The sequence below is a fragment of the Malus sylvestris genome, chromosome 15 (genome assembly GCF_916048215.2).
Source record: "Malus sylvestris chromosome 15, drMalSylv7.2, whole genome shotgun sequence".
Taxonomy (NCBI): Eukaryota; Viridiplantae; Streptophyta; class Magnoliopsida; order Rosales; family Rosaceae; genus Malus; species Malus sylvestris.
Window position 1 is genome coordinate 16,555,475 of NC_062274.1, and position 13,774 is coordinate 16,569,248.

Below are 13,774 nucleotides of genomic sequence, written 5' to 3' on the forward strand. Positions count from 1 at the left end.
TACTTATATAAAACAAGCCTAACAATAAATTTCACTATTCAAATCAAGCATTATAAAAAGAAAACTTTAATGAAAAGCTCATGTTACTGTTCACTTTAACGAAAAACCACATTTTTACTAAAAAGTCAATCATGGTACTATTCACTTTACCCTTTATTTTGTCCTTATCGTTAAAACTTAAAGTTTTCAAGCCTTTTTCATTAGTTTTCCTTTATAAAAAAAAGTGCAATTAAAAGTTACTAAATTTTATTTTTAAATCTATGTAATAAATCAGACTAACATACTTTAACCCAATTTAACCCACCTATTAAATGTGTGGTCGGTTGTACCAAAATTAAAGTTTTAAAGTTCATAACCCAACCCAATCCAACCCTTGTCTAATGGGTTGATCGGGTTGGTCTGTAGACCCACTAAATTGCCCACCCCTACCGTGTAGTATAGGTGAGTGACCGACAAATTATATCGTGTGCGACTCCTCACAACGTTATTGTGGACCTCTCTAAGCCCCACCTATTCAAATGCATAAGAATTATTTCGAAGTTACTACAATGCCGACCTAATACCTATATCGATTATTCCTTTGTTTAAAAAAAAATTACTATTAAAAAAGAGAAAGTGAGAATTTGAAACTATTATAATAAACTTCAACATCCTTGAAGGGCACTTAATGTGACAACCCATCCCTACTTTTACAGTTTTATTAATTTTTAAATGGATGAATTGACGATAATGCCCTAGAAGCGAGATCGTTGACTTTAGTTGACCATCTTTTAGTAACTCGTACAAGCTATTATTTTATCGTATTCTCAAAGTACTCGACAATACAAACGTGTAGGTGCAAGCGGAATCAGAATCGAACCTACGGTTAAAATTTTACGAAACATCGAGTACCGAAGACAAATTGATAAATTTCATATTTGGGAGATATTTTTGTGACTTGTTTTAGGGAGCCACGTGCGTGGCTGTGAATGGAAAGTTAGGGAGAAGAAATGAAGGGGCTACTGCCCAATCAGAAAAGAAAAGAAAAGAAAATAGTGGTAGGAGAAAAATGAGAGAAGATGGAAGAGGAGAGAGGAAGAAAAGCTGCCCAATCAATGAGAAAGAGAAGAGAGAAAGACCAATCAGAAGAAGAAGAAATGAGGGGAAAGGAGAGAAGAGTGAGGACAGAGATCATGGATCCCTCTCCCAAACCGTGCGACCCGATTTGGTTGAAAACAATGGAACCGTTGGTTCCTCAGGCCAAATTCCACCAAATTAACCCAAGCCACCACTTGAAAACCATCCCACGACCTCCCCTCATCCATTTTTATCTATTAATTGGTGGATTTTAAGCCTAGGTTTTGTGATTTCGCATCGACGGCTTCGAGAGCACCCACGGTGGCAATCCGCCATTTTTGAAACAAAATCCATCAACCACCACCACCACTATTAGACTCTCCTTGAGCCCAGGAACAAACCGTAAACAACCTTGGAGGTGGCAGAGCATCGGAGAAGCCGAATTGAAGGCCACCATTTTTAGAGTTTTCAGCGGGTTCAAGACAAATTGGAGCTTTTTTCCGGCCAAATTGGACTTGGTCACAGGTATAAAACTTGCTCTAATCGTTGAGATATTCATTTATGTAAAATTTGAGAATTTTTGGAAATAGTTGAATTTTCCGGCTAGTCGGGGCGGCCGATCGCCATGCACGGCGACGCGTGGCCAGTGGGTCGATGCTGCCTTTTTTAGTTAAATTTGATGTTCTGATGTCAATTTGATAACCGTTTGTTATAGTTTGAACCTAGTATGGATTATTATGTCACTTGACCATTTTATGTTTCGACAATCTGACCATTGGATCGTCACTAAACTTTAACACATTATAGTACATAATATTTGAGGACAATAGGAACTGACGGATCGGGAATCCGACTTACGGATGTTCTCGAATTGGATTCCTAAGTTCGTAAATAAAATGTTGATCGCCACTTAATTTTAGCAATCGGCGGAGATCTGACCATTGGATCGTTTCGAAACTTTAGAATGTTGTTCTAGAAGCTTATTGAAACCCTTGAGAAGTTACAGATTGGAAATCCGAGGTGTAGATCTTTCGAATCGAGTTACGTAGGGTTATGGACCTTACCGTCGACCTTTGACCGACGGTTAACTTTTGGTTAATGGATTTCAAATCATTCTAGAACGTCCTTGGGGATATGTTTTATGTAAGTTACATGTTCTATCAAAAAGAACTCTGAGACGTGATTTGATATTTGTTCTTGGCAACGATCGTTCGTGATGCCTCGATATTCGTGTTAGGGAATTGTAGTGCGGACTTCAAGTGAGTGGGTCTTTTTATTTTTATAGTATATATATATAATTTATAGTTTTCACAAATGCTTTTGAATTGATTTATGCATATCATGCCATGATTAAATAATGTTATAAGATATGTTGCACTGTTGTGAAATGCCAAAATAATCCTACAGGATGCGCAAGTAAGTTTATTATGTTGATTAGAATTATTGCATCATTATGGCAAGCTTATATTCATGTAGTCTGCTCATCATAGCTGCACCCGGGTGTTAGTGTTCGCCCCGGGCTAGGGTCAGTCCTTCACGTGTATGTTCACCTCTAGCACTGCACACTCGCCTTGGATCCAAGTAGGTGTCAGTCCTGTCGTACGTATTGCATTAGGTGACTCCGACTTATAGGTGATTGCGATTATAGCCAGTCTTCACATGATCGTAGCACTAGAGCGTATATTATGATTACACCCAGTCTTGTCGTACATGTCGCATTAGGCGACTCCGACTCATGTGCTAGCATAGATTGATGAGCAATATGTTCAATCGTACATGTCATGTCGCATTAGGTGACTCTAACTGGTGTGCTAGCATAGGTTGTTGAGCACCTAATTTTTCTTATATTACTGTTGAGATTTTGTGATTTTGTTATGTCATGCCTTATTTACGTTTTGCAGGTTACGGTAAGTATTTTCATACTATACGTAATATGTATATTTTGAAAAATATACATGCTTTACGGTGATGGGTTATAACATTTTCAAAGGTTTTTATTAAAAAATTTATTTTTAAGCCTACTCACCCTTATTTTTCGCCACTCCAAGTTTCAGTAGCTAAGCTTACGCATCGACGAGGACTTTTGGCAAATCTTAGTATTGGTGATTACCTTTAATGGTATAATTCTCACCCTATCTTTCTGTATTGTACTTATGCTTTGTCATTACATGTGAAATGAGTTCATTCCCGCTCACCAACGCACTCTTATGTTTAGGGACTTTTAGATTTAAATTTATTCACATTTTTCACATCACTACATTTTATGGCTTCGTCACATTCCAGGTGTCGGTCAACACAGCTCGATTCGGAATCCAAGTGGACATTCCAGATCGGGGTGTGTCACTTAATCTTAAGTCTTAACTCTTATGCTTAGATGTTGTGGGACTCTAGTTTGAAATTATTTTTATTGAGACTTATTGATCAAGTCTCACACTTGGCACTTGCATTGTGGGATCCTCTAACAAACTTACACTTTAAAGAGTGACTCATATGAAACGAATTCATCAGTATGTGACTTTGGATTATGGGGTTCTTTAACAAAATTAAATGTTGAAGAGTAACTTATACAAAACGAATTCATCAGTATGTGACATCTTGATTAAATATAAATGTGATGTTAAGCGATTCCATTCAATAATACAATGTAATTGCCCGAGCACATCTCCACTCCGTACCAGGCAATTGACATTAACAATTTATTATTTTTTAAAATTAATAAAAATAAAAATATTATGTTTAATTTCAAAATCTGTTAGTTTTAACTTTTCTCCATTTTTTGTTGTTGTGTTTTTTAATAATTTTTAAATTTTTTTTCATATAGAGAGGGGGAAGCTAACCAAATGTGGGATTCCATGGCTAGTTGTATCCGAAAAGTAGCAAAAGAGGTATTAGGAGAGTCCAAGGGCTTTGCCTCACACCAAAAGGAATCTTGGTGGTGGAATGAGGAGGTACAAACAAAGGTGAAGGCTAAGAAGGAATGTTGTAAAGCCTTATACAAGGATAGGACAGATGAAAATGGTGAAAGGTATAGAAAAGCGAAGCAAGAGGCGAAGAAAGCTGTGAGAGAAGCTAAGTTAGCAGCTTATGACAATATGTATAAGCGACTAGATACCAAAGAAGGAGAGTTGGATATCTATAAACTAGCTAGAGCAAGGGAAAAGAAGACAAGGGACCTAAACCAAGTGAGGTGCATCAAGGATGAGGATGGAAAGGTTCTTGCTACAGAGAACGCGGTTAAAGACAGATGGAAATGTTATTTTCATAATCTTTTCAATGAAGGACATGAAAAAGTGCTTCTTTAGGGGAGTTGAGTAACTCAGAAGAGTGTAGAAACTACTCTTTTTATCGTAGAATCCGGAAGGAAGAAGTGGTTGTAGCTTTGAAGAAGATGAAGCATAGAAAAGCAGTAGGCCCAGACGATATACCAATCGAAGTGTGGAAAGTTTTGGGAGAGACAGGTATAACATGGCTCACTGACCTTTTCAATAGGATTTTGAAAACAAAGAAGATGCCAAATGAGTGGCGAACGAGCACTTTGGTGCCTATCTACAAGAATAAGGGCGATGTACAAAATTGCATGAACTATAGGGGTATTAAGCTAATGAGTCATACAATGAAGCTCTGGGAAAGAGTCATTGAGCATAGATTGAGGCAAGAGACACGGGTTTCGGACAACCAATTCGGGTTCATGCCAGGGCGCTCAACCATGGAGGCAATCTATCTCTTACGAAGATTGATGGAAAGATATAGAGATGGGAAAATGGATTTACACATGGTCTTTATAGATTTGGAAAAAGCGTATGATAGGGTCCCAAGAGACATTCTTTGGAGGATTTTAGAGAAGAAAGGAGTACGAGTAGCATATATCCAAGCTATACAGGATATGTATGAATGAGCAAAGACTGCCGTAAGAACTCATGAAGGACAAACCGAAAGCTTTCCCATAACTGTAGGATTACATCAAGGCTCATCCTTAAGTCCTTACCTTTTTGCGTTGGTAATGGATAAGTTAACAGGACATATTCAAGATGATATTCCTTGGTGTATGCTTTTCGCAGACGATATAGTGTTGATAGATGAAACTCAGGAAGGGGTAAATGCAAAGCTTAACCTTTGGAGAAAAGTGTTGGAATCTAAAGGTCTTCGCCTAAGCCGATCAAAGACAGAATATATGGAGTGTAAGTTCAGTGCAAATGGAGGCCAAAACGAGTTAGGGGTGAGGATCGGAGATCAAGAAATACCAAAAAGCGACCGTTTTCGTTACCTAGGATCTATCTTGCAAAAGAACGGAGAATTAGATGGAGATCTCAACCATAGAATACAAGCTGGATGGATGAAGTGGAAGAGTGCATCCGGCGTGTTGTGTGACCGCCGTATGCCACTGAAGCTCAAGGGAAAATTTTATAGGACGGCAATAAGGCCGGCGATGCTGTATGGCACAGAATGTTGGGCGGTGAAGCATCAACACGTACACAAAATGGGTGTAGCGGAGATGAGGATGCTTCGTTGGATGTGTGGGCACACGAGAAAGGATAAGATTAGGAATGAGGATATCCGGGGTAAAGTAGGAGTAGCCGAAATTGAAGGAAAGATGAGAGAAAATTGGTTACGGTGGTTTGGACATGTACAAAGAAGGCCTACTGACGCTCCGATTAGAAGATGCGACTATGGGACAGAGGTTCAGGGCCGAAGGGGTAGAGGAAGACCTAGGAAAACTTTGGAAGAGACCCTAAGAAAAGACTTAGAATACTTGGATCTAACGGAGGACATGACACAGGACAGAACATAATGGCGTTCTAAGATTCATATAGCCGATCCCACTCAGTGACTTGGATTTTCCAAGTCTCCAACCGAGAAGTTTTCCTCACTCGGGAAATTAAGGGAACACTACCTCAACCTACATGCTCCACTCACAAAGCTTCAACATACAAGCTTCAACAAAAGAAAATTCAAAGAACTTAGCGAAGAAGGTTTTGGTGTATTTAACACAATACGTTGAAATGAAGGAAAGCTTATTTATTGATATCCCCGATAAGTTACAAATATGTACATATACTTGAGTTAAAATAAACAAACAAGAGGGAGCCTTCATAAAGGTTGCTTAGGAGAAGTCTCAGCAGTCGGTAGAGCCCCAGAAAGAGAAGGCACTGGAGGGGGATCATTCGGAGCCTCAGTACTGGACAAAACCCTAGAAGGAGGAGGCATCAGAGGTTGATCATTTGGAGCTTCATTATGCGGTACAGCCCTAGAAGACGAAGGCAATAAATGCCTTTGGAACAAACCCACAAATCTCTGATGATCAAGTAAAACCTGACCATCAGATTCCTTCATCTGGTCAAGCTTCCTCTTCATGTTTGTAGCATAGTCATGTGCGAGCCGGTGCAACTGTTTATTCTCATGCTTGAGCCCTCTAATCTCCTGTTTGAGACTCATCACTTCAGCCGCCAATGATTCAACTTGGTGGGTTCGAGCAAATAGGCGTTGGGCCATATTAGACACAGAACCTGCACACTGAACACTGAGAGCCAGAGAATCCTTAACAGCCAACTCATCAGACCGTTTGGAAAGTAGTCTGTTATCTTTGGGAGTGAGAAGGTTCCTGGCCACTACCGCAGCGGTCATATCATTCTTCATCACGGAATCCCCAACGGTAAGAGGACCAGTAGGGGAGACGAAGGATGGGCGCCATATGTTGTCTGGAGAAGGCGGGGTTGCCTCTTCAACAAGGTTCAAGTCAAAACGACGGTCGGAGGGGCCAGACATTTTCAAAGGTGTTGAAGAGAGAAGAGGTCGGACAAATCAAGATCTTAGAAGTGCAAGAATGGAGCTTCTACTGGTGGATATTCAAGTGTGCTTTGGAACTTAATGTTAGCCCCTATAAAAATCTGCACTCGACGAAGCTTCAGAAATCGAAGAGGCGCCTGCTCAGAAATCGAAGAGGCCTTTGCTTTCTCAAAAGCTGGGCTGCTCAGAGACCATGAGGGTCGATCTCAGAAATCGAAGAGGCGTTTGCTTTCTCAAAAGCTGGGCTGCTCAAAGACCACGAAGGCCGATCTCAGAAATCGAAGAGGTTTGCTTTCTCAAAAGCTGGGTTGCTCAGAGACCACGAGGGGCGACCTCAGAAATCGAAGAGGCACCTACTTTTCCAGCCTTGTCAGCACCTGTCACACGCACATTCAGCTTTGCGGAAATTATGGGCATTCTGTCGAAGATTTCTGGCGAAGTAGAAAGCACATGAATCGTACTGTTCAATCACCCACTTCCCACACGCAACAGTAGCTCATGGGTACCACAAATAACTTTGCCAAAGTTCTCTGACAAAGTTGAGACACGTGAAGCTTGCAGCTCCCACTACATCGCTCTGACCAAGAAGGGTAAAAGAATAGCAAAGAAACAACACTAACAAAGTTTAGACACATAAATTTTGAAGGTCTAGCTACCATATTATTACCCATAAGGGTAAAGGAACAGTACCACTGCTGGATAATTGGAAAGTCCCAGTGTGTCAACATCTGTGCTTCGTGGCAAGGTAGACTAGCAAACATGCCCAACCTTTACTCACATTCGAGAAAACACTCCCAACAAGATTGCTTGCTCCAAAATCGAAGAGGCACCGCCCTCCAAATCTCGAGAGCCAGACTCCCAACATGATTAATTTCTCAAAAATCGAAGAGAGGGTAAAGGAACAGTACCACTGTTGGATAATTGGAAAGTCCCTGTGTGTCAACCTCTGTGCTTCGTGGCAAGGTAGACTAGCAAACATGCCCAACCTTTACTCACATTCGAGAAACACTCCCAACAAGATTGCTTGCTCCAAAATCGAAGAGGCACTGCCCTCCGAATCTCGAGAGCCAGACTCCCAACATGATTACTTTCTCAAAAATCGAAGAGAGGGTAAAGGAACAATACCACTGCTGGATAATTGGAAAGTCCCTGTGTGTCAACCTCTGTGCTTCGTGGCAAGGTAGACTAGCAAACATGCCCAACATTTACTCACATTCGAGAAAACACTCCCAACAAGATTGTTTGCTCCAAAATCGAAGAGGCACCGCACTCCGAATCTCGAGAGCCAGACTCCCAACATGATTACTTTCTAAAAAATCGAAGAGACATCGCTCTCCGAATCTCGAGAGCCAGACCCCCAACAGGATTGCTTTCTCAAAAATCGAAGAGACATCGTTCTCCGAATCTCGAGAGCCAGATCCCCGACAGGATTGCTTGTTCGAAAACCGAAGAGGCACCACTTTCCCAACTTTAAGAGCTGGATCTCCTTGGATAAAGCTTGTCTGTAATCTTCACACGCAACATTAGCTTTCCAGATACCATAGACCACTTTTTCAAAGTGCTCTGACAGAGTTAAAACATGTGAAGCTGGCAGCTCCCACTACCGTGCTATGACCAAGCAGGGTAAAGGAATAACATTATTACTTGATGTTAGGGAGACTCTTATATATGTCGACCTCCATCCCCAACGGACAAGCAGACCTGCAAAAATGCTCAACCCCTCCTCTTATCTAAGAGGGCACTCCCAACGAAGCCTTTCGAAATATTCAGCTTTCTTTCCCCCCGATAACACCTCTGTAAACAAGCTATACTAGAGCAAGAATATCTCATATCATCAGGGTTAAAAGCAAGAGTATCCCATATCATGCTTTTTCCCTGTCTTTTCCTTTGGCCTTGTTCTTACCTGCAAGACAAGGAGAAAGAGAGCAATCAGTCAGCACTTGGAATCAAGCTTCTAGCCAGGAACTGACTGCCTGGAACCCCTTACCTGATTACTTACCTGACATTGCTCTCGAGTACTCATCTTCAACATCTTAGGCTTCCAGGGAAAATACCGCATCTGCCTGAGGAACAGATAGGGCAAGTGAGAAGGATACAAGGAAGCATGTGGAGACAAGCGTAACAGCACACGTGTCGATACATCCACTACTCTGTCAAAAGCAAAAGTATCCCATATCAGTAGGGTCGAACGTACTCTAGATTTGATGGACTTGTTTTGACCCTCAAATTCTTCAGTCGGCCTTATACTCTGGAGGAAACCAGAAAACCCTCCAGCCCAGTTCAAGAATAAGCCTGTGGAAAATTACTTCTTCAAAAGCAAAAGTATCCCATATCATCTCTTCTCATTTTTCTTCTCTTTATCCTTCATGTTGCTTGCAAGATAGGGAGAATGTGAACAATCAGCCGGAACTCTGATTGCTTACCTTGTCTGTCACCTCTTTCAGCAGATCCCCTAGCTCGGCGACTTGGGGGACTCCTACTACATGGTTTGTATTGCGCTTGACCAAGCCTGAAACTACAAGTAAGCTTCAAGTGAAATTGATACATTACCTTGTGCATCTCCACCAGTTACAGATACCACCCCTGGATGGAGGAAGAGTACTTCAAGAGAAGATGCCACATCTACCTATGAGACAGATAAGGCAAGTCAAGACGATACTACACTCCGGTACTTAGAAGTTTCGTGGTTACGAGATCATTCTCCCACAATATTTCCTAATGTCATTTGTACTAAATCATTCACTTGTACTCACTAAAGGAGAGCTTGAACCTATGTACTTGTGTAAACCCTTCACAATTAATGAGAACTCCTCTATTCCGTGGACGTAGCCAATCTGGGTGAACCACGTACATCTTGTGTTTGCTTTCCTATCTCTATCCATTTATATACTTATCCACACTAATGACCGGAGCAATCTAGCGAAGATCACAAAAAGTGACCGTTTTCGCTACCTAGGATCTATCTTGCAAGAGAACGGAGAATTAGATGGAGATCTCAACCATAGAATACAAGCTGGATGGAGGAAGTGTAAGAGTGCATCCGGCATGTTGTGTGATCGTCGTAGGCCACTGAAGCTCAAGGGAAAATTTTATAGGACGACAATAAGGCCAACGATGTTGTATGGCACAGAATGTTGGGCGGTGAAGCATCAACACGTACACAAAATGGGTGTAGCGGAGATGAAGATGCTTCGTGGGATGTATGGGTACACAAGAAAGGATAAGATTGGGAATGAGGATATCCGAGGTAAAGTAGGAGTAGCCAAAATTGAAGGAAATATGAGAGAAAATCGGTTCCGGTGGTTTGGACATGTGTAAAGAAGGCCTACTGACGCTCTGGTTCGAAAATGTGACTACGGGACAGAGGTTCAGGGCCGAAGGGGTAGAGGAAGACCTAGGAAAACTTTAGAAGAGACCCTAAGAAAAGACTTGAGTACTTGGATCTAACGGAGGACATGACACAAAACCGAGCGCAATGGCGTTCTAGGATTCATATAGCCGACCCCACTTAATGGGAAAATGCTTTGTTGTTGTTGTTGTTGATTAATGTGGATCATCGAATTTAAGAAATTCAATTGCCCAGGTTTGAATAGAAACTGAATGCTAGCAGCGCGGGTCCCATCAACAATTTTTAGTTGGCTCAATCCCCATTCGTGCATGAAGGCCATGTGATCGTGGCTAACGTCAGACCTACTCAGGCAGACAGACGGGTGATAATGGTCTATTGCTTGGTGTGTTGGGGTTGGGCCCGTTGAATAACAACGGGGATTTAGGTGAGCTAGAGCAATTTTTGTTAGGGTAGCGGGATTGAACCACCCGATTTACAAGAAGATAGGACGGGATGGAGTTGCTCTAAGCTGTGCAACACATGATTCACCGCTCTATTTAAAATTTGAAATTAGGGTTCTGGTGATGCACTAGAAAATAAAAAGATGGAGTAAATAGGAAGTTTCTAGAAAGTAGAGGCAGGGACTGTGAGTAGGTGGGGTCAATTTAGTGAACCCAAAAATGGAATAAGCACAGAGACGTGGACACACACACTCGGATACCGACTGAAAACCCAGAGAGAGTGAAGAGGCAAATTCAATTAAAATCCAAAAAATTTAAAGAAAAGAAAAATACCCAAGATTTGAAGAGGACAAAAGAACCCCCAAATAAAACAGAAATCTCTGCCTCTTGGTACATGATTTTCTGTGTTTCCGTATGCATATAAAACTCTGAAATGTTTCACCAACCGCCACAATTCATTTGTAAAGCATCGAAAGAATAAAAAAAAATTAAAAAAATACGACCTCCAGTAGACCACCCGAGTCGATTTTTTCAGGCTTGCAAAATACCCTGTTTTTTATTCAAGAGAAAAATGGTGGTTCCCGACGGTGGTGAGAGTTCTGGCGGTGGAGACGGTGATGGGACGCCTTCCCGGCCATTGTCGTCGAAAACCCAGTTTCCAAAAACCAGCAATGGTTTGAAACAATCAGAGAACGAGCTTGATCAAGTCAAAGAAGAAGTGACCGAACTGAAAAAAGAGCTAAAGGCATTGACCTCTTCCAAAGGCGGAAACTTTGACCTCTCGTCTTCCTCGCCTTCCTCCGCCGCTCCGCCGAACCCAGCGGCGGAATTGCTCCACGTGAAGGAAGAAACAGTAGATGTTGTGGTTGTGGAGGATGATGACTTCGACGGTGGAGACCACTTCAACACCATCAACGGCTGTGGTGGTGATTTTGGGTCTTCTTCCATGGAGCTGCCTAAACCCATGGAGGGTTTGCGCGAGGTGGGCCCACCGCCGTTCTTGAAAAAGACTTTTCATATGGTGGACGACCCGGAAACCGATTCCGTCGTTTCGTGGAGTGATACTCGGCAGAGCTTCATTGTTTGGGACTTGTACGAATTCTCCAGGACTCTCCTGCCCAAATACTTCAAGCACAACAATATCTCAAGCTTTATTCGCCAGCTCAACACTTACGTAAATTTTCTATCTTGTTTTTTACTAATTTACTTGGTTTTTACTAACATATGAAAGAAAAAAAGAAGTTGAATTCAGCTTCAAATTGTATGAATGTTTCTGATTTCAATGATTATTTGGGTTGATAGACTTAGAGTTCAGACCAGTTGGTTAGGATAGGGTGTCTAACTCTTACTCTTACATGATTTGTTTGTTGCATGGCCTTTTTTCCCCACTAATTTGTTATTTTTGCTTGAATGCTTATAAATTGTTTGTCATCTTGATTTGCTTAGGTCATCGAATTGAATCACACCTTATAATTTTTTTTCTTTTTTATCTTTCACACACCTCTCAATTTTCGGTCATCGGATTGAATAAATTGAAGTAGATAATGAAAGAAATTAGATGAGGGTGTGCGGATCCCTTTGTTTATGCTAGAGCTTTCGTAATCTTTGAGTTTTTGAAAGATTTTGTTGAATGTTATGTTTTTAGGGATTCAAAAAGGTTGATCCGGACAGGTGGGAGTTTGCAAGTGAAGGGTTCCAGGGTGGGAAGAAGCACTTGCTGAAGAACATCAAGAGAAGAAGAAGGTATAACAAGAAGCCGACCCCAGTCGCTGCCCATTCAACCAAAGCCAGGTTGGAAGCCGAAATTGAGTCCCTAAAAAAAGACCAGGACTTTTTGAGGTTGGAAATCTTGAATCTCAGACAACAGCAAAAGTACTCTCAGCATCAACTGACTGCGGTTGAACAACGAATTCGAAGTTCCGTGTGTAAGCAGCAAAGTATGCTCTTTTTCCTCACCAAAACCGCCATGAATCCCATTTTTGTGCAGCAGCTAATGCTGAAGAGAGTGATAAAGAGAGAGTTGGATGGAGGTGATCTAGGCAAGAGAAGGAGATTGTCCCCGGCCCAAGACATCGAAAGCTTTGATGAGTGGATAAATGCCAGCCTCAGTTTTGATTGTGGAGGCCAAATTGAGGAAGAACTGGTGCCTATGCAGTCTGCACTTGCTGAACAAATCTCAGAGGGAATTGCTTCCAAACAAAATGAAACCCCGTTATCATCTCCCAAAGTTGATAAATCATGTAATGCAGGTCAAGATCTAAATCCTTGTGTGATGGCCGGAACAAGCAGCTCGGAGGATGTGCCCTCTGCTTATGATGACATGTCCGATAAATTTCTGGAGGAGTATATAGTTTTCAATGATGAATGTGCACTGAACGACTCCAGTTTATACCAAGAATTGGAGGATTTGATTGTCAAGCCGTGCGATTGGAGCGCATATGTGAGTAACTCCTTGGTGGAGCAAGTTGGTTGCATTGGCTCAGTGCCTTGAATTTCACAGGTAGAATTCATTTATCTTCTCTTCAATATAACTGGTTTTTCGGGTTTTTCGCTTCTACAGTGTAAATCTAAGAAAGAAGATGCAACCACAGGTGAATCAAGAACTCCTCAATCTTGTAAGACTTTTTGAGTTATGGAGTAATGTTTTGTACTTTTGCTGTATTAATCCCTAAGTTTTAAACATTTCTCTCTGTTGTACTGATTTTGCACAGCTTGGTTAAGAACGTAAACTCTGCATAGTACAAATATGTTCATTCTGTTCGCATGAGGGGTTCGGAAATGAACACTGCTTAGCTCCTTACATTCCTCTTTAAATGTAAATCACAGTGTAACGCAAATCAAATTTTGATTTAAATATTTGACATTTTATGGGTAAAGAGTCAAGTATTTTCTGTTGGAAATTGTCTCATCTTTGGGACACAATCGCCAATCGGTGAACATATCTAATACAACACAATACGAAACTCCTTTGGAACCACATTTTACAAAACAATATTGTTATTTAGACACATAAAACTGATCACATTGCTGAAATATTTTTAAGTTTGTGTGTTAAAATGACATTATTTTTGTCAATGAGGATTGATTGAGTTTGTAAGAACCAAAATTGAGCTAACACAAGTTCGTAAGAACCAAAATTGAGCTA

At 41.2% G+C, this 13,774-nt stretch overlaps 1 protein-coding gene across 2 annotated transcripts; it reads left to right on the forward strand.

Annotated features, from left to right (window-relative positions):
* Positions 1-10,995: 10,995 nt before the first annotated feature.
* LOC126601134 (heat stress transcription factor A-2-like) lies at positions 10,996-13,529 on the forward strand. Of its 2 annotated transcripts, XR_007615689.1 has the most exons (4): positions 10,996-11,803; positions 12,275-13,129; positions 13,190-13,244; positions 13,341-13,529. XR_007615689.1 is itself a non-coding variant. In XM_050267795.1 (3 exons), the coding sequence occupies exons 1-2, from the start codon at positions 11,201-11,203 to the stop codon at positions 13,118-13,120; spliced, it is 1,449 nt and encodes a 482-aa protein (XP_050123752.1). In that variant the 5' UTR covers positions 10,996-11,200; the 3' UTR covers positions 13,121-13,129; positions 13,190-13,529. The 2 variants fall into 2 exon arrangements, 1 of the variants encoding a protein (XP_050123752.1); XM_050267795.1 differs by having other exon boundaries at positions 13,190-13,529.
* The last annotated feature ends 245 nt before the right edge of the window (positions 13,530-13,774 follow it).

Excerpts from the sequence above, each read along its gene's own strand:
- LOC126601134 (XM_050267795.1), top strand. The coding sequence starts at position 11,201 with ATGGTGGTTCCCGACGGTGGTGAGAGTTCTGGCGGTGGAGACGGTGAT. Across the intron at positions 11,804-12,274 it reads TTCGCCAGCTCAACACTTAC|GGATTCAAAAAGGTTGATCC; the intron begins GTAAATTTTCTA and ends TTATGTTTTTAG.